The sequence below is a fragment of the Sphaeramia orbicularis genome, chromosome 6 (assembly GCF_902148855.1).
Source record: "Sphaeramia orbicularis chromosome 6, fSphaOr1.1, whole genome shotgun sequence".
NCBI classification, from domain to species: domain Eukaryota; kingdom Metazoa; phylum Chordata; class Actinopteri; order Kurtiformes; family Apogonidae; genus Sphaeramia; species Sphaeramia orbicularis.
In genome coordinates this window covers 12,534,309-12,551,245 of record NC_043962.1, presented here as the reverse complement: position 1 = coordinate 12,551,245, position 16,937 = coordinate 12,534,309, and the positions used below count along the sequence as shown (strand labels likewise).

At 36.5% G+C, this 16,937-nt stretch overlaps 1 protein-coding gene across 1 annotated transcript in view; it reads right to left on the bottom strand.

Moving 5' to 3' along the window:
- mmp15a (matrix metallopeptidase 15a) overlaps positions 1-16,857 on the bottom strand; it is a 35,408-nt gene extending 18,551 nt beyond the window's left edge. Inside the window, exons 1-5 of the mRNA XM_030137265.1 lie at positions 16,062-16,857; positions 11,270-11,418; positions 8,826-8,948; positions 8,413-8,735; positions 7,707-7,868 (exon numbers count right to left, since the gene is read on the bottom strand). Coding sequence (XP_029993125.1) covers positions 7,707-7,868; positions 8,413-8,735; positions 8,826-8,948; positions 11,270-11,418; positions 16,062-16,202 — 898 coding nt within the window. The 5' untranslated portion in view covers positions 16,203-16,857. The remainder of the gene's footprint in view (positions 1-7,706; positions 7,869-8,412; positions 8,736-8,825; positions 8,949-11,269; positions 11,419-16,061) is intronic.
- Between the last annotated feature and the right edge of the window lie 80 nt (positions 16,858-16,937).

Sequence of the window (16,937 nt, the reverse complement as noted above, 5' to 3'; positions counted from 1 at the left end):
TGGATCTACAAATACACAGGACATTTAAGCATTTAGCTTTATCATCAATACAACTTGTCTAGACACAGTGACACCCATGACCTTCAATGTCTGTCCTGTGGGCCGGATTGGACCCTTTGGGGGGTCAGTTTTGGTCCGTGGGCTGCATGTTTGACACCCCTGGTTTAGAAGCTTTAGTTTGTGTCGTTTTTTTTTTTTAAATTACATTTGTTGTGTATGACATGCAGCAATTGATACACAAAGGAATTACATTTGAAATCACTTTTGGGAAGGTAAAAATTCTAACTAAATGCATTAAAACTAAAGTAAGAAGCCTGGTTTTAAAAAGTTAAGGAGAAAAAACTACATTAAAGTGCATATTTGCATAAAAAATAGGGTGCAAAAGTAAGAAGTTGGAAGATACAGTAACAAGTAAATAAACAAGTAAATACAGTAACTTGGCTTTGGTACAGTAATAAAGTATTTGTACTTTAATTTTGGATATCATCGTCTTTATCTCTCTCTCACATGAATAAAATGTCATTTTCCATTTTGCTCCGCCTCTATAAGCGCCGTTAATTGAGTGTGACTGTGCCGCTCTTTGGAAAAATCACGGCTGGTTGCTATGAGAGGAAAACACACTCGTAGTTATATAATACGTCCGGACATCTGATGAGCTTGAAGACGTATTGAGTTAAAGTGAGCCTAAAATGTGTCTCAGAATATATCAGTATGTGGAGGAATTCAATACACACAGGACTTTAGCATGTAATATGATCTATACAACAAACATGTTTTGTTTCCAGGGTGCTGCATTTGTCCGCTGAAGCTTTACGCTGTCTAAAAACAGCACCTCAAGACCCTTCCGAGATATTTTTATCCTTTAATACCACACTGTGATGACATCAACTGCTTTATTTTCCTTATAGGAAAAAACACCTCTTTGTATTGCAGCTGCCACAGTGGAACTATGTCCCTAAACAATGAAAAGAAATTAATTTTCGACATAAAAATCCCCCATTACTCCCAGTACTAAAGCAGAGGTAAAAGAATATTATCAACAGTGGATGTGCTTTGGTTCTACCGGGGGGTTCAGTTCAATTTATTGTCATTACTTGCATATACATAAAACAAAATCAGCACTCAGGACCGGCAATTTCTATAAAAATTAGTCTTATGTTAAAATAATAACAGTAAGACCTAATAATAAAGTGTCTTTTAAGCAGCTACATATTTATCATAGGTTGACTCTTATAATATATACATGAAAACATCTAAAAAGAGCTGAGAATTCCACATACTGCCCAGAACTAAACAACAGACAGAGAAATTTAGTGATTCACTGTTGAACTGTTTAATATTTAGGAGCTAAAAAGCCAGATATTTCTTTTAGGAGTCATTACACATAATAAAAATGACTTATAAGCACTGGATATTGGACTCATACGCTCTCTACCTCCAGAAGCATTACTCAAAATACATAAAAATGTTGTTCAGTGTTTATGGGGAGTAGTTTGCTGGCATTATGACCACAACACATTAATAAGCTGTTTTTTTCCATTACGCCAGCGGGCAAAAAGAAAGTAATGGTGCTTTAATTTAACAAAACATTAACTATATTCTTTCCAAGTCACTTTGTAATAGTGACTGGCTACTGTTTTACAAAAGTACACTGTAAAAAATGACTGTAGAATTAACACAAAAAAGTTGTAAAATTGCAACATAAAAAAAACTGTAAGTGACAATACAATGCAAAGTTGTTCATTTGAAAAGATTTTTGTGTTAACGATTAAATCAAATATAGCTGTAGTTCTTACAGGAAGAGTATGTTAACAAAACCAGATTTGTATGTAGAAATTATGTATTTCTATTGTTTTAGAAAATAAAACTATAAATTGAAATACAGTGTGGTACCATTTAAATTGCAAGACCAAAATGTTGAATAAAGTAAGTAACTAAGTAAGTAAGTAAAGCTTTATTTATATAGCACTTTTTAAAACATGTTACAAAGTACTTCACATAAAGGAGAGACAGATCAAATCAAATCAAATTTTATCTAGCGCCAAATCATAACAAAAGTATAAATAACGGTGTATTTGCTTTTTTTATGAATATGTAAAAAAGTTATAAAAAAGTAAACATTTAACAATGTAACATTTTAAATTTGTGAATTAATGGGTTGGTAGAGTTGGTAGAGTGACTCGTCCAATAACCAAAGGGTTGGTGGTTCGAATCCTGGCTCCGACTGTCCATATGTCAAAGTGTCCATGGAAGACACTGAACCTTAAATTGCTCCCAGTTGGACCTGGTGGTTTTGGAAAGAGCTTTGGACACCATGAAGGCGTATAACATATGCTAAATAAGTGCAGTCCATTTACCAGTTAAATCTACATGTTTAAAATGTTAAATCTACTTGTTACTCTGTAAATATGTTTACAGTTGGATGTGGGTTTTTTTTTTTACAGTATTGTTCTGGAAACCACAGCTGCCAGTTTTTTTTTCTGTTAAAACAAAAGGATATTTTTTTGCAGTGTAGCAAAGTGAAAGCTTCACCAAATACTGCGAGATGACCTTGCTGATCCTTCCCCCTTAGTTAAACTGTAAAATGTCAACAAATGACTGTAATGAGGAAAACTCCACCGGGTCTGCTGACAACTGCAGAGCTGCTTGTCCTTCACATGAAAACCTCTACAAAGGAACTTGCATGTTTGTTTCTCACAGGACCGTTTACGCCTTAGTCTCTATTTACAGTCTCCAGCTCGTATGTCTCATCCAATCATAGCTTTTATCCAACACAGTCTTTTAGATCTGTTTAATAAAGGAAACTACTGTATAATTTGAGCCAAAACATTTACCACACTGTATTTAGAGCACTTAACCAGCGAGACATTACTTTGGAAAATTAAACAGCCAAAAATCTGGTTTACTTCGAATAAAACGTCAAGTTTAGAGGGATCAATAGACCACTGTTGAGGGTGAGGAAAGATTAAACTGAAACCATAGAGGGGATTCCTAAAGGGAGTTTTGGATGTTTTGGTTATGTGATGTTAGAGATGTGATGAAGCCAGAACAATAAGAGGGAAATAACACATGGGAAAGTCCTTATTTTAAAGGGGTCATATTTGGCTAAACCCACTTTTATTAGTCTTTGGTTCATTTATTTGTGTATTTGGATCCTAATAGTGAAAAGTGTGTGGTTACTTTCAGTGACCTTGTATTTGTGCACTGATTTATTTATTTCTGTTTGTCACATTGCACTTAGGATGCAGTGACGTGCAGTCAGAGGAGGCAGGGGAGGCAGAGCCTCCCTTGTCAATCTTGAAAAGAAAAAAAAGTTAACTATAAAATATAATAAACGTTGATAGTTGTCAGCTGGTATGTCCTATAAACTCATTTTCCGTTCGAATCCAATTTTGTTATTATTATTATTATTTTTTTTTGTCAATTAGAATAGCAGAATTTCCGCATGCTCCATTCAAATACAGGGAGGAGATGCGCCGTGAGGCAGCGCTGTGCTGTGCCTCCAGAACTGTCTCCTCCCCTCATGAACTCTGCTGGTACCGATGAAAATATTGTGTCGCTGTCCCTCTGTATATCGCAGTTAAAATGCTTTCAAACACTCTGATTATATGCTCTATCCTTCCATAATCTGCATAACGTATGGAATGTATTTCTGTAATGTGTTTAGGCTCGCAGATTAATCATAAAACCACAGTGAAAAAGTCACTAGGGGAGGCAAACAGTACCCCTGCCTCATGATAGATGGCGCCTGTGAGTCCACAGATTCATGTGCTTATAATCTTCTTCGTTCTTTTTTATACACTTTAATTCACCTCATCAAAAATGGAGGATTACATTTCTGAGCTGAGAATGGATGGATTTCATGTACAAATAAAGGTAAGACCATAAACTTTTTTTTATTTTTAGTTTGAAATGGCTCTTTTTGAAGGTTTCCTGTTGAGTTCCTGCCAGTCTACCTATGCTGACTTGATGCAGAGCCCATATACCCAGGCCATTCTTTTTGCTCACTCTCTATTCCAGTTTCTCAGGCCACCATATATTTGTATCTGGCTCTGAAAGAGTCAGTGCCTCCCCAGCCATGAACCCCACTGCACGTCACTATTAGGATGTGGGCTGATGTCTGTGGTAAGCTGCAAATTAATTGCCCGTATGGGATAAATAAAATTTTATGAATCTGAAAATAAAGTTTGAATTTGAACCCTCCAGATGCTGCGAAGATATCTTTATATTCATTTTTGACAAAAATCAAGTGGATTTCTATAACCCGTTTAAATTCCTGTTTAAGCCTTTTATGCATCCTGGTCACTACAGTGGACAGTTATTCTCCAGCTGTTCTCTTGTATATTCATGGGTTTTGTTGGTTTAGTTCCATATCAGCGAACACCATGGCTGTTTACGCACCACCCCATTCACTGATATTCAGACCATTACAGTCACTTTGCTGTTCTTCATAAACCTGATCTGCACTAACATGTTTGAGTGTAAATCACCTGTTATTTGTTAGACACAAAGGTTTTTTTTTTTGCATGTTATTTCCATGACGTGAGTAATAACTAGGACTAGAACATGTTAAAATGTGAGAAAACATCAGATTTGCAGCATTAAAAATATTTTTATTTCATGGTTTTCACATTACTTTCTTACCGAACAGGATTAAGGCCACTGGACTTTAATCTCAGAATTCTGACTTTAACTCAGAATTCTGACTTTAAACTAAGAATTCTGACTTTTTTCTCAGAATTCTGACTTAAACTCAGAATTTTGACGTTAATCTCAGAATTCTAACTTGTTACTACGAATTCTGACTTTAATTTCAGAATTCTGACTTTTTTTCTCATAATAATAAGAAGAAATACATATTGGACCTTAGTTTATTGTATTTTTTCCCAGTGGCCCTAATCCTCTTCTGTACTTTCTGATATTGGGTTTTAAACACACGTTTCTTTACTTCAAAAATTAAATGCATGGACATTTTTGTAACTCCATGAAAAAAAAATTGATCGCATTGTTTGTTTTTCATGTGTAAGGAGGAATAAAAACACTCAAGAAAAAAATCTTTACTAAGGTTCTCGTAATTCATGCATGAAAGGGTTAATTTGTTATGTTTTATAACGTTACGTCACGACATTTGCACATATAAGGTCAAGACTTCCGACGAACATTTCTCTGAGTACGACATAACTGTTTATCAGCAGCAGCGGTTGTAGTAAAAACTGAAAATATGTCCAAACTTCGAGCCCATTGCCTAAAATGTTCAATTGTTCGTTGTATAAATGAACACAAGTGGTTGAACGAGACAGAGCAGCACAGTCAACAAACTGGAGGGGGTGGGGTGTGAAGTGGCTCATTTGTATTTAAAGGGCCAGTGCTCAAAATGACATTTCTGAGGGGGGGTGGAGGTGGCGGGTTTAGGAAAAAAAGAAAAAAAGACCTTTCTGGTGTCATTATTCATAAATAGGGTTGAAGATGGACCTGTGGAGTTGAATTAATGAAGAATTCAGACCTGAGCATAGCATTTTCAGTTTACGTAGACCACAGGGAAATGTTTTAAAATGCATAATTCCATTTAAAAAAAACAAAATATCACTCCTTTAAAGTACAATCTTAGCTCAACAATGCTGTTCTGTTCAGATTTCAGATCTGTAGGTTTGTTTCTATTCAGGGCTCCAGGGCTAATGCACCAGAACACATAAGCATGTTACACTCTGATACACATATGTTCTCTCTCTCTAGCCAACTGCACACACACAAAGATGCTATCTGTCAATTAACAATGCCATGCATTCACTGGGAGAAGGATGAGGACATCATAACGGCATGTGTGATAGGCTATTTGGAGTCAAGTCCACTGCTGATTATTGTGTTCATGTTCGTTACAAGGCTGCTTGTCTTTCCTTGACTAGAGCAGCGATACAAGTGCATGATATAACTCAGGGGTGTCAAACTTATCGCTCGTGGGCCAAAAGTGGCCTGTGGGAGGAATTTGTGAAAAGCAAAAATTCCACTGAAGACATAAACCTATTTGAAGACTGCCATTATATCAGGCCGCCTAGGTGTCTTCATGTTTTCTTTGCAATAAAAACAATCCGAAAAGTCTTTTTTGGCAATTCCTCTGCACCTTTGTTTTCAGGAAGAACTTAACTTTCAATTAACCATTAACTCGTAAAGACCCAATGTTACTTTTGTGGCAGTTCCCAAATGATTTTTTCCTCTCTATTCAACTTTTCTTAACTGATTTATCACCATTTATTATAAAATTATCTCCAGAATTTTGCATTTTTTCAGTGTAAATCATCTATTTTCCTATATTAAATTCAGTGATCATGTAAATGTTCATAAAAGCTCGGATTAAAGTTGAGTGATACTATGTCAAAACAGAGAAAACTAAAGAAAATGTGATTTTTTTTCAGCAAAGATATCAATATCTGAACATAAAATAAGTCTCTCCATCCGCTGTCATTGATCCAACTCTGTGGGTTTTACAGGTGCATAAATGTTGTAGAAGATGACGATGTTTCCACGGTAACTATGGAGCCTCTGAAAGTCCAAATGGGTCATATCTGATGACCACGAAAAGATGACAAACTGCATTTTACAGCAGTTATTTACATGGATTGATAGGATAAGTGGATCAACAGGGATTAAACACTTTAGATTAATAGATCCATTTACTTGTCAGAGGCTGTTTGGGTCTTTATGGGTTAATTATCATTATTATAAATAATAAATACTTCAAACCATTTTTAGCATATTTATTATAAGAAACAACAGTAAATATCCATAATGAAAGTTTTTGAGATTGCAAAAATAAACTTTCAACTATTTTACATCTGCTCAAACATGCTTTTTGATCTTGAATATTCAGTATTCATATTATGGCTTCATATTTTTTGCTATGTTTAGGCGTTTTTTAACCTGTGTGGAAGTCTCTGAAACAGTTCCTTTACACTTGTAATAGAGTCCCACATTGCTGCTGTAAAGCTCAGGATCTCAGCTTTCTGATGCCGTTTGAATTTTGTGGATAGCACAAATGGTTCAGATGTTACAGCGATGAAGTAAGAGATTGCCGTTGTTAATGGGTTAACAATCAAGGGTATCATTCAGGGGCCAAACACAGCCCAATTCAGTCCCAAGAGGGTCAGATCAGTAACATTTTATCATAATAACCTATAAATCATGGCAACACCAAAGTGCATTTTCCAATTAAAACATGTAGGATACATGAATCAGACATGTATATAGAGCATTCAGAGGCCAAAAACCAGAATAACTGTGCATGTAGTCAGTGAGAGGAAGAATGGAATAGGTATACTTTAGTATATTACTGTCCCAAAAATAACTAGGGAAAACTGTATACATGTGCAAAAACAGAAACGAACATGGCCCATAAATAAAAGCACCTGTCCAGCACTGAATATCCAAAACAGATATGTCAAAAACAGAATGACTACATGGTCCGACTCCAAACAAGTGGGCTAACTTAGCTGGTAGCCAAATTTCCTTGCACACATCACCCAAAAGTTATGAATAACAAGGATATTTATTTTTCCTGGAGCAGATGACTCACAAAAATGTTGATCTAAAATGTATATACAGCAAAATGTATATTAACAGCACTATTCTTTCTGATAACTGAAAAAAACTAAGTAGCATTATTGCAGTTGAATAAACCAAACACTGTTGGTATTGCATTTGCATTTTCTCACCATATATATACTGAATGCCTTTGATGTCATCCTCATGCAGTGTGAAGTTATGAGTGTGAATCCACTGGTAGAAAGGAGCCATGATGGCGCTGGGGTTATCCGAGTGCTCCAGACCCAAAGCATGACCAAGTTCATGGACCGCAACCAGGAACAGGTCTATACCTGCAACACAGAAACAGCAAATAGGGAACAGTTTTCAGACATAATTAGTTAACATGGTCTATTTTTGTAAATGACATAAAGCAAGACCATGTTGAAGATCCAACGTGTAGGATTTGGGGAGATTTAGGACGTTTAGTTGCAGAAATTAAACTTAATGAGTCAGAAGTAGCTCAGAATTCAACGTTGTATTCTATTTTATGGCAGGTGACATTTTGTGTTTAAGGGGTCATATTTTGCTAAACCCACTTTTGTTCGTCTTTGGTACATTCATTTGTGTATTTGGACCCTAATAGTTCATAAAGTTTGAATTTGAACCCTCCAGGTGCTGCAAAGCTATGTTTATATTAATCCCGGCAAAAATTTAGTGGATTTCTGATCATTTGTTCCTTGTGCCAGTATCAACATTTCCTGAAAATTTCATGAAAATCCATCCATAACTTTTTGAGTTATTTTGCTAACACACAAACAAACAAACCCTGATGAAAACATAACCTCCTTGGTGGAGGTAAAAAAAAAAAAAAAAAACTCCACCCAGCTCACTAACCTTCTGGGTTCTGGTTATCCAGTGTCCAAGGCTCATCTGCATCAAAGTGTGTATCTCCACCCATTCCTGGTCCGGGATAGTAGGCATGGGCCAACGACCCCCCCTCACCATCAAATAAGGACATGTCACCGTGGAAACCAGAGGCAAACAGTAACAGGATGTCAGCCAGGTCAGTGTGGTTGCCATTGTTCAGGATGGTGTTTACAGCAGGTAACTCCTCAAAGGTGAGCGGCGTGACCCGCCTCCACACGTCAAAGGCTTTACGGATAGCGTCATACGTTCGCTTCTCTCCCAGCGAGGAGGGAATGTGCTGGTTCACAATACTGAAACAAGAAAAAAATAGAAATTTGAGTCAGTACACTGATGTAAACTGCTTTACTGTTGTAGTAGTTCTAAATATTGGCTCAGGAAACCTGTAAGTGATGTGGTCTTTGCTCCACTGCTGTCCAGTGAGAGCGTAGCGTTTTTTTCTCGCTCCGTCATCCATCTCATCAGCTTTTCTGTCTGGGAGGCCACAACGAGGCCGGCGCATGGCACTACGAACCAAACAAATGCACAAAAACAGAATGTAAACAGTCTTTTAGCTGCACCAAATCACTGCAGAATTTAGTCTGAATGCAGTTACTATGTAAACTGACTGTATTAAAAGGTTCATCATGTAATCTTCTGCAGATGGCAACCAACTGAATACCCACTGTTACCCTCTCCTACATCGACCACAAAAAATGTGAAAACACTAATTAGAGGAACTTTTGTTTAGTCAGTTTTGTAGTTAAGGGGATGATAAATCTGCAAGAACAGGAGGTGATGCTAATTACCTTAACACTGTAATCCGCCCATATTAAACAGAAAAAAGGGAAAACAACAGGTCAGTTCTGAACTACTGTAAAAACATGGTGGTGCAGTTTAATGTAATAATATAATCATGAATATTATGTGCAATTACAGCTTCTTAAATCCCCCTAAATCTTTGGACCTTTAAATTAACCCTTAAAGACCCACAACTATTTTTGTCACAGCTTCCAACTAACTTATTTTTTGTCTTTCCTAAGTGATTTATGACCATTTAATCTAATACTATGCTCTGCATTTTACATTTTTTATATATATTTTCCTTTATTTAATTTACTGATCCTGTAGATGTTTGTAAAATCTGAGTAGATTCAAAGGTTATTAGATCAAATCCGAAAAAAAATGCAGAAAAATTTGCTTCTTCAACAAAATATTTCATTAAGTGAATATAAAAACAAGCATCTCCATCCACTGTCATTGATCCAACTCCATGGGTTTTACTGGTGAGTCAACGTTGTACCAGATGACAGTGTTTCCACATTCTCTACAGAGTCTCTAAACGTCGGAACGGGTCATATCTGATGACCACGAAAAGCTGAGAAACTGCCTTTTATTTGAATTATTTAGATGTATTGATAGGATGAGTGGTTCAAGAGTTGTTAACCTCCTGAGACCCAGGAAATGTCAGCAAAGTACAAGCTTTTTTTTGTTTTGATTAAATAAGTGCCTATATTGGAAACATCAGGATACAACAGTTTTTTCAGATGCAGTTTTTAAAATTTTTATGGAATGTCCTTGGTGGTGGACAGTTTTCTTTTCTTTCTTTTTTTTTTGTATGAAGTTGTGAAACTCTTGTCCACAAATGTGGACAGAAAACCCATAGCTGGGTCTGAGGAGGTTAAACGTGTTAAATCAGTAGATGCTTTTGGTCAGTGGTGGATGTTTGGGACTTTATGGGTTAAAAAAAAAAAGAAAAAAACATACGATAGAATGCATGAATACTCCACGGGATCAGTACATTTTGCTTCAGGTCACTGTATGTACAGTACATTAAAGGGGTCATATTTTGCTAAACCCACTTTTATTAGTCTTTGGTTCATTTATTTGTGTATTTGGACCCTAATAGTTCATAAAGTTTTAATTTGAACCCTCCAGGTGCTGCAAAACTATCTTTATATTCATTTTGGCTAAAAGCAAGTGGATTTCTACAACCTGTTTTAATTCCTGCTTAATTTGTTGCGTTTCATAACTAGTTACATCACGACATTTGCACATATAAGGTCAAGACTTCTAACGAACATTTCTCCGAGTACGACATAATTGTTTATCAGCAGCAGCGGTTGTAATAAAAACTGAAAATGTGTCCAAACTTTGAGCCGATTACCTAAAATGTTCAGTTGTTGGTTGTATTAATGAACTCAAGTGGCTGAACAGGACAGAAAGCATGGTCAACAACCTGGAAGGGGAGGGGCATGAAGTGGCTCATTTGCATTTAAAGGGCCAGCACTCAGAACAACTTTTCTGGTGTCATTAGTCATAAATAAGGTTGAAAATGGACTGTGGAGTTGAAATTAATGAAGAATTCAGACCCAAGCATGGCATTTACAGTTAATGTAGACCACAGGGAAATGTTTGAAAATGCATAATTCCATTTAAAAATGCAAAATATCACACCTTTAAGAGAAGTCATTTTACCAATATTCTGCCTGTTACTAAATGTTTTGCATATTTTTAGATCCACTGTGATCTGTAAGTTGTAATTTCCATGTGTAAATGATAAACAGAGGCATAATATAGTTAAAATTGTACTTATATTCCTTAAGACATTTCAGGTCGTTCATGTTATTCACATTTTTAATGAAACTTGAAGATGGACCTGTGGAGTTGAATGAATGAAGAATTCAGACCCAAGCATAGCATTTACAGTTTATGTAAACCACAGGGAAATGTTTGAAAATGCATAATTCCATTTAAAAAAGCCAAATATCACTCCTTTAATACAGTAAAGTTTCTGACACAGATCCTCTGCAAAGCATGTGCAGATACAAAACAAGAAGGAACTCACGCAACAGTGGCAGCATCCATTTCACCCGTCACCTTCAGGCCGTAGAACTGCTGCATGTCGCTGATGGCTTTGGACAGAATCTGAGCCGACTGCATGGTGGACATCTGTCTGCTCGCTTGGGACAGGTAGCCAAAGTTGCGAAGCCATGACTGTGAGGAGAAAATGAGAAGTCGGTTAATACATGTGTGACGAATGGCGTATGCATCGTGTACGTTAATCCGGGAACAAGCCGCTGTCTAATAATGCATCTGAGGAGTTAAAAGAAAAAAGAAAGTAGAGACAGAAACCAGATGGCTTCTATTAACATCGCAGCATTCCTGTGCCTTCTGCTCACTGACAGCCAAGATGAGGAGGAGAGGAAACGAAGAGAGGAGAGACGTAAACTACATTTCAGTTTGACCCTAGTATCCACAGTAAACACACAATCCTGCATTTGTTTGTGCATTAAATGACAGGACTGGCTCACAGTTTAGTGACATATCGTGAATTTTCCCTCTTTATTTCATGTTCACTGACAGAGAAATTGAGCGTACGGAGCCACGTAGCCAGGAAAACAGGAGGATGGCTCCTGAGGGGGGAAAAAATTCTTCTGTCAAGTTTTTAGGATCTGCCCTTTTAAGAAGCCTCAGCTCAAAAACAACCCCATGGGCCCTCTCACACAGCTGCATCATGGGAGTCGTATACTTTCAAGCCTGCGCAGCAACGTGCACAATAATAGACTGTCTATGAAATTCCTTAAAGGCCATCTGCACAGCATGACAAGCCACAGCTAAACTAATGCATAAGCAAGATGATTAGACGTGTCATTAGTGTAAATGATGACACTGCAGTAATGCTCTTCAATCAAGTCTGCACTAGTTGGCAAGGTTTTAAAAATACACCATCATTATGAAAAATACTACATTGTTAATGAAACTAAGGATCATTTTGATTATTAACTAATATTCTTTAATAAATATATGGTAGAAATGAATATTATTTCTTAAAATGATGTCAAATTATTCCCTGGTGTTAAGAAAAAACACCATATTTACGTATAAATTGGACTGTGCTTGTACTTAAATGTGATGCTTTTCTTTACATTCAAATGCTAAATCAAACATGCGCCAAATGGGCTAAAACCAGCCCACCAAAGGGTCCAACCCAGCCCATGGAATGAATGTTTGAGGTACAAAAATTACACTGAAGATATTAATAGTCACGGGTGTCATTTTAGTTCAGGTGCCACATACATCCTTGTTTGATCTGAAGTGGGTCAGACCAGTGAAATAATATTCAATTCAACTTTATTTATAGAGCACATTTCATGCACAAGGCAGACTCAATGTGCTTCACAACAGGTATATAACTTAAAATATGGATATGAAAACAAACAACAAATAAACAGTAGAAGAAAGGAATCCCCCGTCCTTAGACCCTCCTTCTTGGCAAGGAAAAACTCCAAAAACCCAGAGGGAAAAGATAAAATAATAGCATAATAACCTTTTTTTTAGTGTGAAAAAGTTAAATTACATGATGTTTACATTTACAAACTACTATTTTACAAAAAAATTTTAATAATCTGTAAAACCTGACATTTGTTTCAAGAAAATAAGAGGAATTTTAACAGTAACTAGCGCGTTTCTAAACATGGTAGTTTTTATGCTAAAGAGAGCTGACTTTTGGGAAAAAATCCCCTGGCATTTTCAGTTGAACAACCTCTCAGCTGGCATGTCAGTTTCTGCACATGAAATCTGACACCATGGCAATGTGGTCCTATTGTTTATCTGTTGCTAGGTAACCCAGTTCAATGATGATTCTATGATTCTGGGCATAGCAACGTGATTGTAAGGCTGTTGTGTTCCAAAATTACTAATATCTCCCAAAATATTGGTCCTATCAGCTTGCTGTTTCCGTTAGTCTTTGCCTTGACCAAAAATATATAAATCTGCCAAACTGCAGCAGTCAGCTCTGTAAGCCTTTTGTGTGATACCCGAGACACACACACAAACAGAGTCCACTTCCCTTTTATAATATACAGTCGAGGAAAAAATTATTAGACCACCTATGTTTTCTTCAATTTCTTGTTCATTTTAATGCCTGGTACAACTAAAGGCACATTTCTTTGGACAAATATAATGATAACAACACAAATAGCTCATAAGAGTTTAATTTCAGAGCTGATATCTATCCATTTTCCATGTTTTCTTGATAATAACCAAAATCACTTAAGTTTTTCAATATCTATGGCACTGTACTGACAAAAACAGTGCTTTCAGGCATTCCGTGTTTTCTTTTCTGTCTGTTTTAGTCACATGATACACACAGGAGTTAGTACTTGATTGCATAACCATTGTTTTCGATGACTTTTGATGGTCTAATAACTTTTTCCCCGACTGTATATCCCTATTTGATCTCAGGTGGGTCAGACCAGTAAAATAATAGCATAATAACCTCTCTTTTAGTGTGAAAAAAGTAAAATTATATGATGTTTATATTTTCAAACTACCTTTTTACAAAAAATGTGAATAATCTGTACAACCTGACATTTGTTACAAGGAAATAAGAGGAATTTATCAATAAGAAGCGCGTTTCTAGACGTGGTAGTTTTTTTTTTCCATTGTTTTTGATGACTTTTGATGGTCTAATCATTCTTCCCCGGCTATAGATATGCCTGTCACTAAATATTCTTCCACTGAGATTTATAAGTTGTAATGCACATGTAAATGAGAAACTGAGGCGTAATATTGTTAAAATTGCACTTTTACTTTTACTTTTTTGCCCTAAAACAATAAGAAAATGAATATTTATATGTTTTTATGCTATTATTTTACTGGTCTGGCCTGCTTGAGCTTAAACTGGGTGGTATGTGACCCCTGACCTAAAATAAGTTTGACACCCCTGCACTAAATCTTATTTTATACATTATGTTTATTGCTTTTTGAGTAGCTCATATGTGTGCCACATGTGCAGTGTTATTTGGAAACAGGTCATAAGGTCAAACAACACCTTCCTGATGTTCTGATGTTATGGAAACACAACAAAGATGAGGTAAATCACTTATTAAAGACTATATTACACTAAATCGCAGGTGTCAAACATGCGCCCCGGGGGCCAAATTCGGCCCTCCAAAGGGTCCAGTCCGGCCCTTGGGATGAATTTGTGAAATGCAAAAATTACACTAAAATATTAACAATCCTTTGAGTTCAAGTTCCATATTTAGACCAATTCAATCTCAAGTGGCCAGGACCAGTAAAATACTATCATAATAACATATAAATACTCACAACTCCACATTTTTCTCTTTGTAAATGTAAATATTTTCATGTATTTACACTAAAACAAAGTATAATTTCGCAAAAAATGTGAATAGCCTGAACAAATATGAACAACCTGAAATTTCTTAAGAGAAATAAGTGCAATTTTAACAATATTCTGCCTGTTACTCAATGTTTTGTGTATTTGTAGATCCACTGTGATCTGTAAGTTATAATGTACACATGTAAATGATAAACTGAGGCATAATATTGTTGAATTTACACTTATTTTTTCAGTTTTGTCATGTTATTCACATCTTTTGAAAGGATAGTTTGTAGATGTAAACCTTTTCATAATGTAAATTTACTTTTTTTGCTGTAAAACACAGAAAAAAGTTTGGTGTTGACATTATTTATATATTATTATGTTATTATTTTACTGGTTCGGCCCACTGCAGATCAAATTTAGCTGAATGTGGCCCCGGACCTAAAGTGAGTTTGACACCCTTGTACTAAATGAACTGAATGCATGCAAGAAAAAGGATCTTCACGGTCTTAAGATTAAGACAGGTGTCAAACATCTGGTCCGCCAAAGGGTCCAGTCCAGCCTGTAGGATGAATTTGTGAAATGCAAAAATTACACTAAGGTATTAACAATTCTTTTAGTTCAGGTTCCACATTCAGATCAGTTCAATCTCAAGTGGCCAGGACCAGTCAAATACTATCATTATAACATTAATAATGACAACTCCAAATTTTTCTCTCTTTTCTCTCTTAACTCTCATATAGTTGATAATGCCATGATGTTTAAAGTCTGAACCGGTGGCCTAATTGAGAAAAAAAAACAGCATAGGCAAGCTACGACATCAAGACATGGAGGTGTGAATGAAAACTTGATAAAACAGAGATTATGGCAAAAATCAGAGGTTCTAATAAGCTAAATAAATTATTAGGCTATTGTTATTGAGCTAATTGGGCTATTAAATTAAAACACAAATTATTATTAAATATAATATAGAGTAATTACAGTATGATATATAATAAATAATGTGCTAAGCCTAATATTTTAACTATAATTAGGCCTACTGTTCAGTTCTTCTAGCCTATAGCCTATTCTCATGGTCTACACACATTTTTTAATGCTGCAGGGTACCTTATAGTACAAATTTGTACTTTACATAAAGCTCAAGACCCACTTGTTTACTCTGTGTTTTATGTCTTGATTTGTTTTTACTGTTAATGTTTTTAGTCTTTATGTTTTATTGTGATTGATTTTATATCTGTACAGCACTTTGATTGAAAGCGCTTTACAAATAAATTATTATTATTATAACTTTGGACCCTTTTTCATAGTCTAAAGGTGCAATTCTGGCCTCCTAAAGACCAATATTGTACTTTTGAGAGAACATTCTTAAAAAATTATACAGGTACATAAATGTTCTGATCTCGAACCTCTATTTTTGAGAGTGCACTTGAGATTATATTGGGGTGAATGTGGCCCCTGAACTAAAATGAGTTTGACAGCCCTGTCTTAAGAGGTTCTTCAGGTACTCTACCTCTGCGTTGAAACCCTCCTCCTCCTCCTGGACGTCTGCTACTGCGCCGGACAGGATCTGGGTCAACAAGGACGCTGATGTGATGGTGATGATGATGATGGTTTGTGTCCAGGGATGCTGCGGTGCCATCTTCTTCACCATCTGCTGCTGCTTGTGGTCTCAGATTTGTGGAGGAAAAAAAAATGAAGATGCAATGACAACAACAAGCAGGGATACAGGACACAGCGCAGGATTGGATTTCCTCCCTTTCTCTCACTTGGGAATTTTACGCAACAAGTCAGTTATCTCTTCATTTTTGGTGATGCGCAAAAAAAGTGCTCCAAAGGCAATACACAAAAAAAAGGTGCAAGTAAAAGAAGACAGTGACAGTAACAAAGTGACGCTAATCCATTCCTGGCTGCAGACAGTCTGATGTGCTCCTCTTCAGCCTCATGGCACATTCACACAGCCACCACTCAGCTGTTTCTTCATGCGTACTGACAATATAATACTGGGGATCTGGAGGGTGAATCCGACCTCACCGCTCTCCGCCGTCCGAAATGGCTGATCAGGAGCAGAGACAAAGCTGCAACAAGTCTCCTTCCGCTCTCTGCAGACCCGGAGCGGCTGCGCGTAATTATCAGCGCATAAAAAGTGCCTGAATAGTTGGACAGTGAACTTGATCTTGCGCACGTTGCGCCTCTACAACCGGTGAATCACTGCTGATTTTCCCCTTCAGTCCACAGAAACGTGTTGTCCAAATATTCTTTAGATCACACAGCTGTGTGGCCATACGAGAAAAGACTTTTTATTGTTTCCTATGAGAAGGACCCTCCTCCTAATAAATCAGATCCAGAAAGGCAGTGACCAGTGCGCCATCTGCTGCTCCTACAGAAA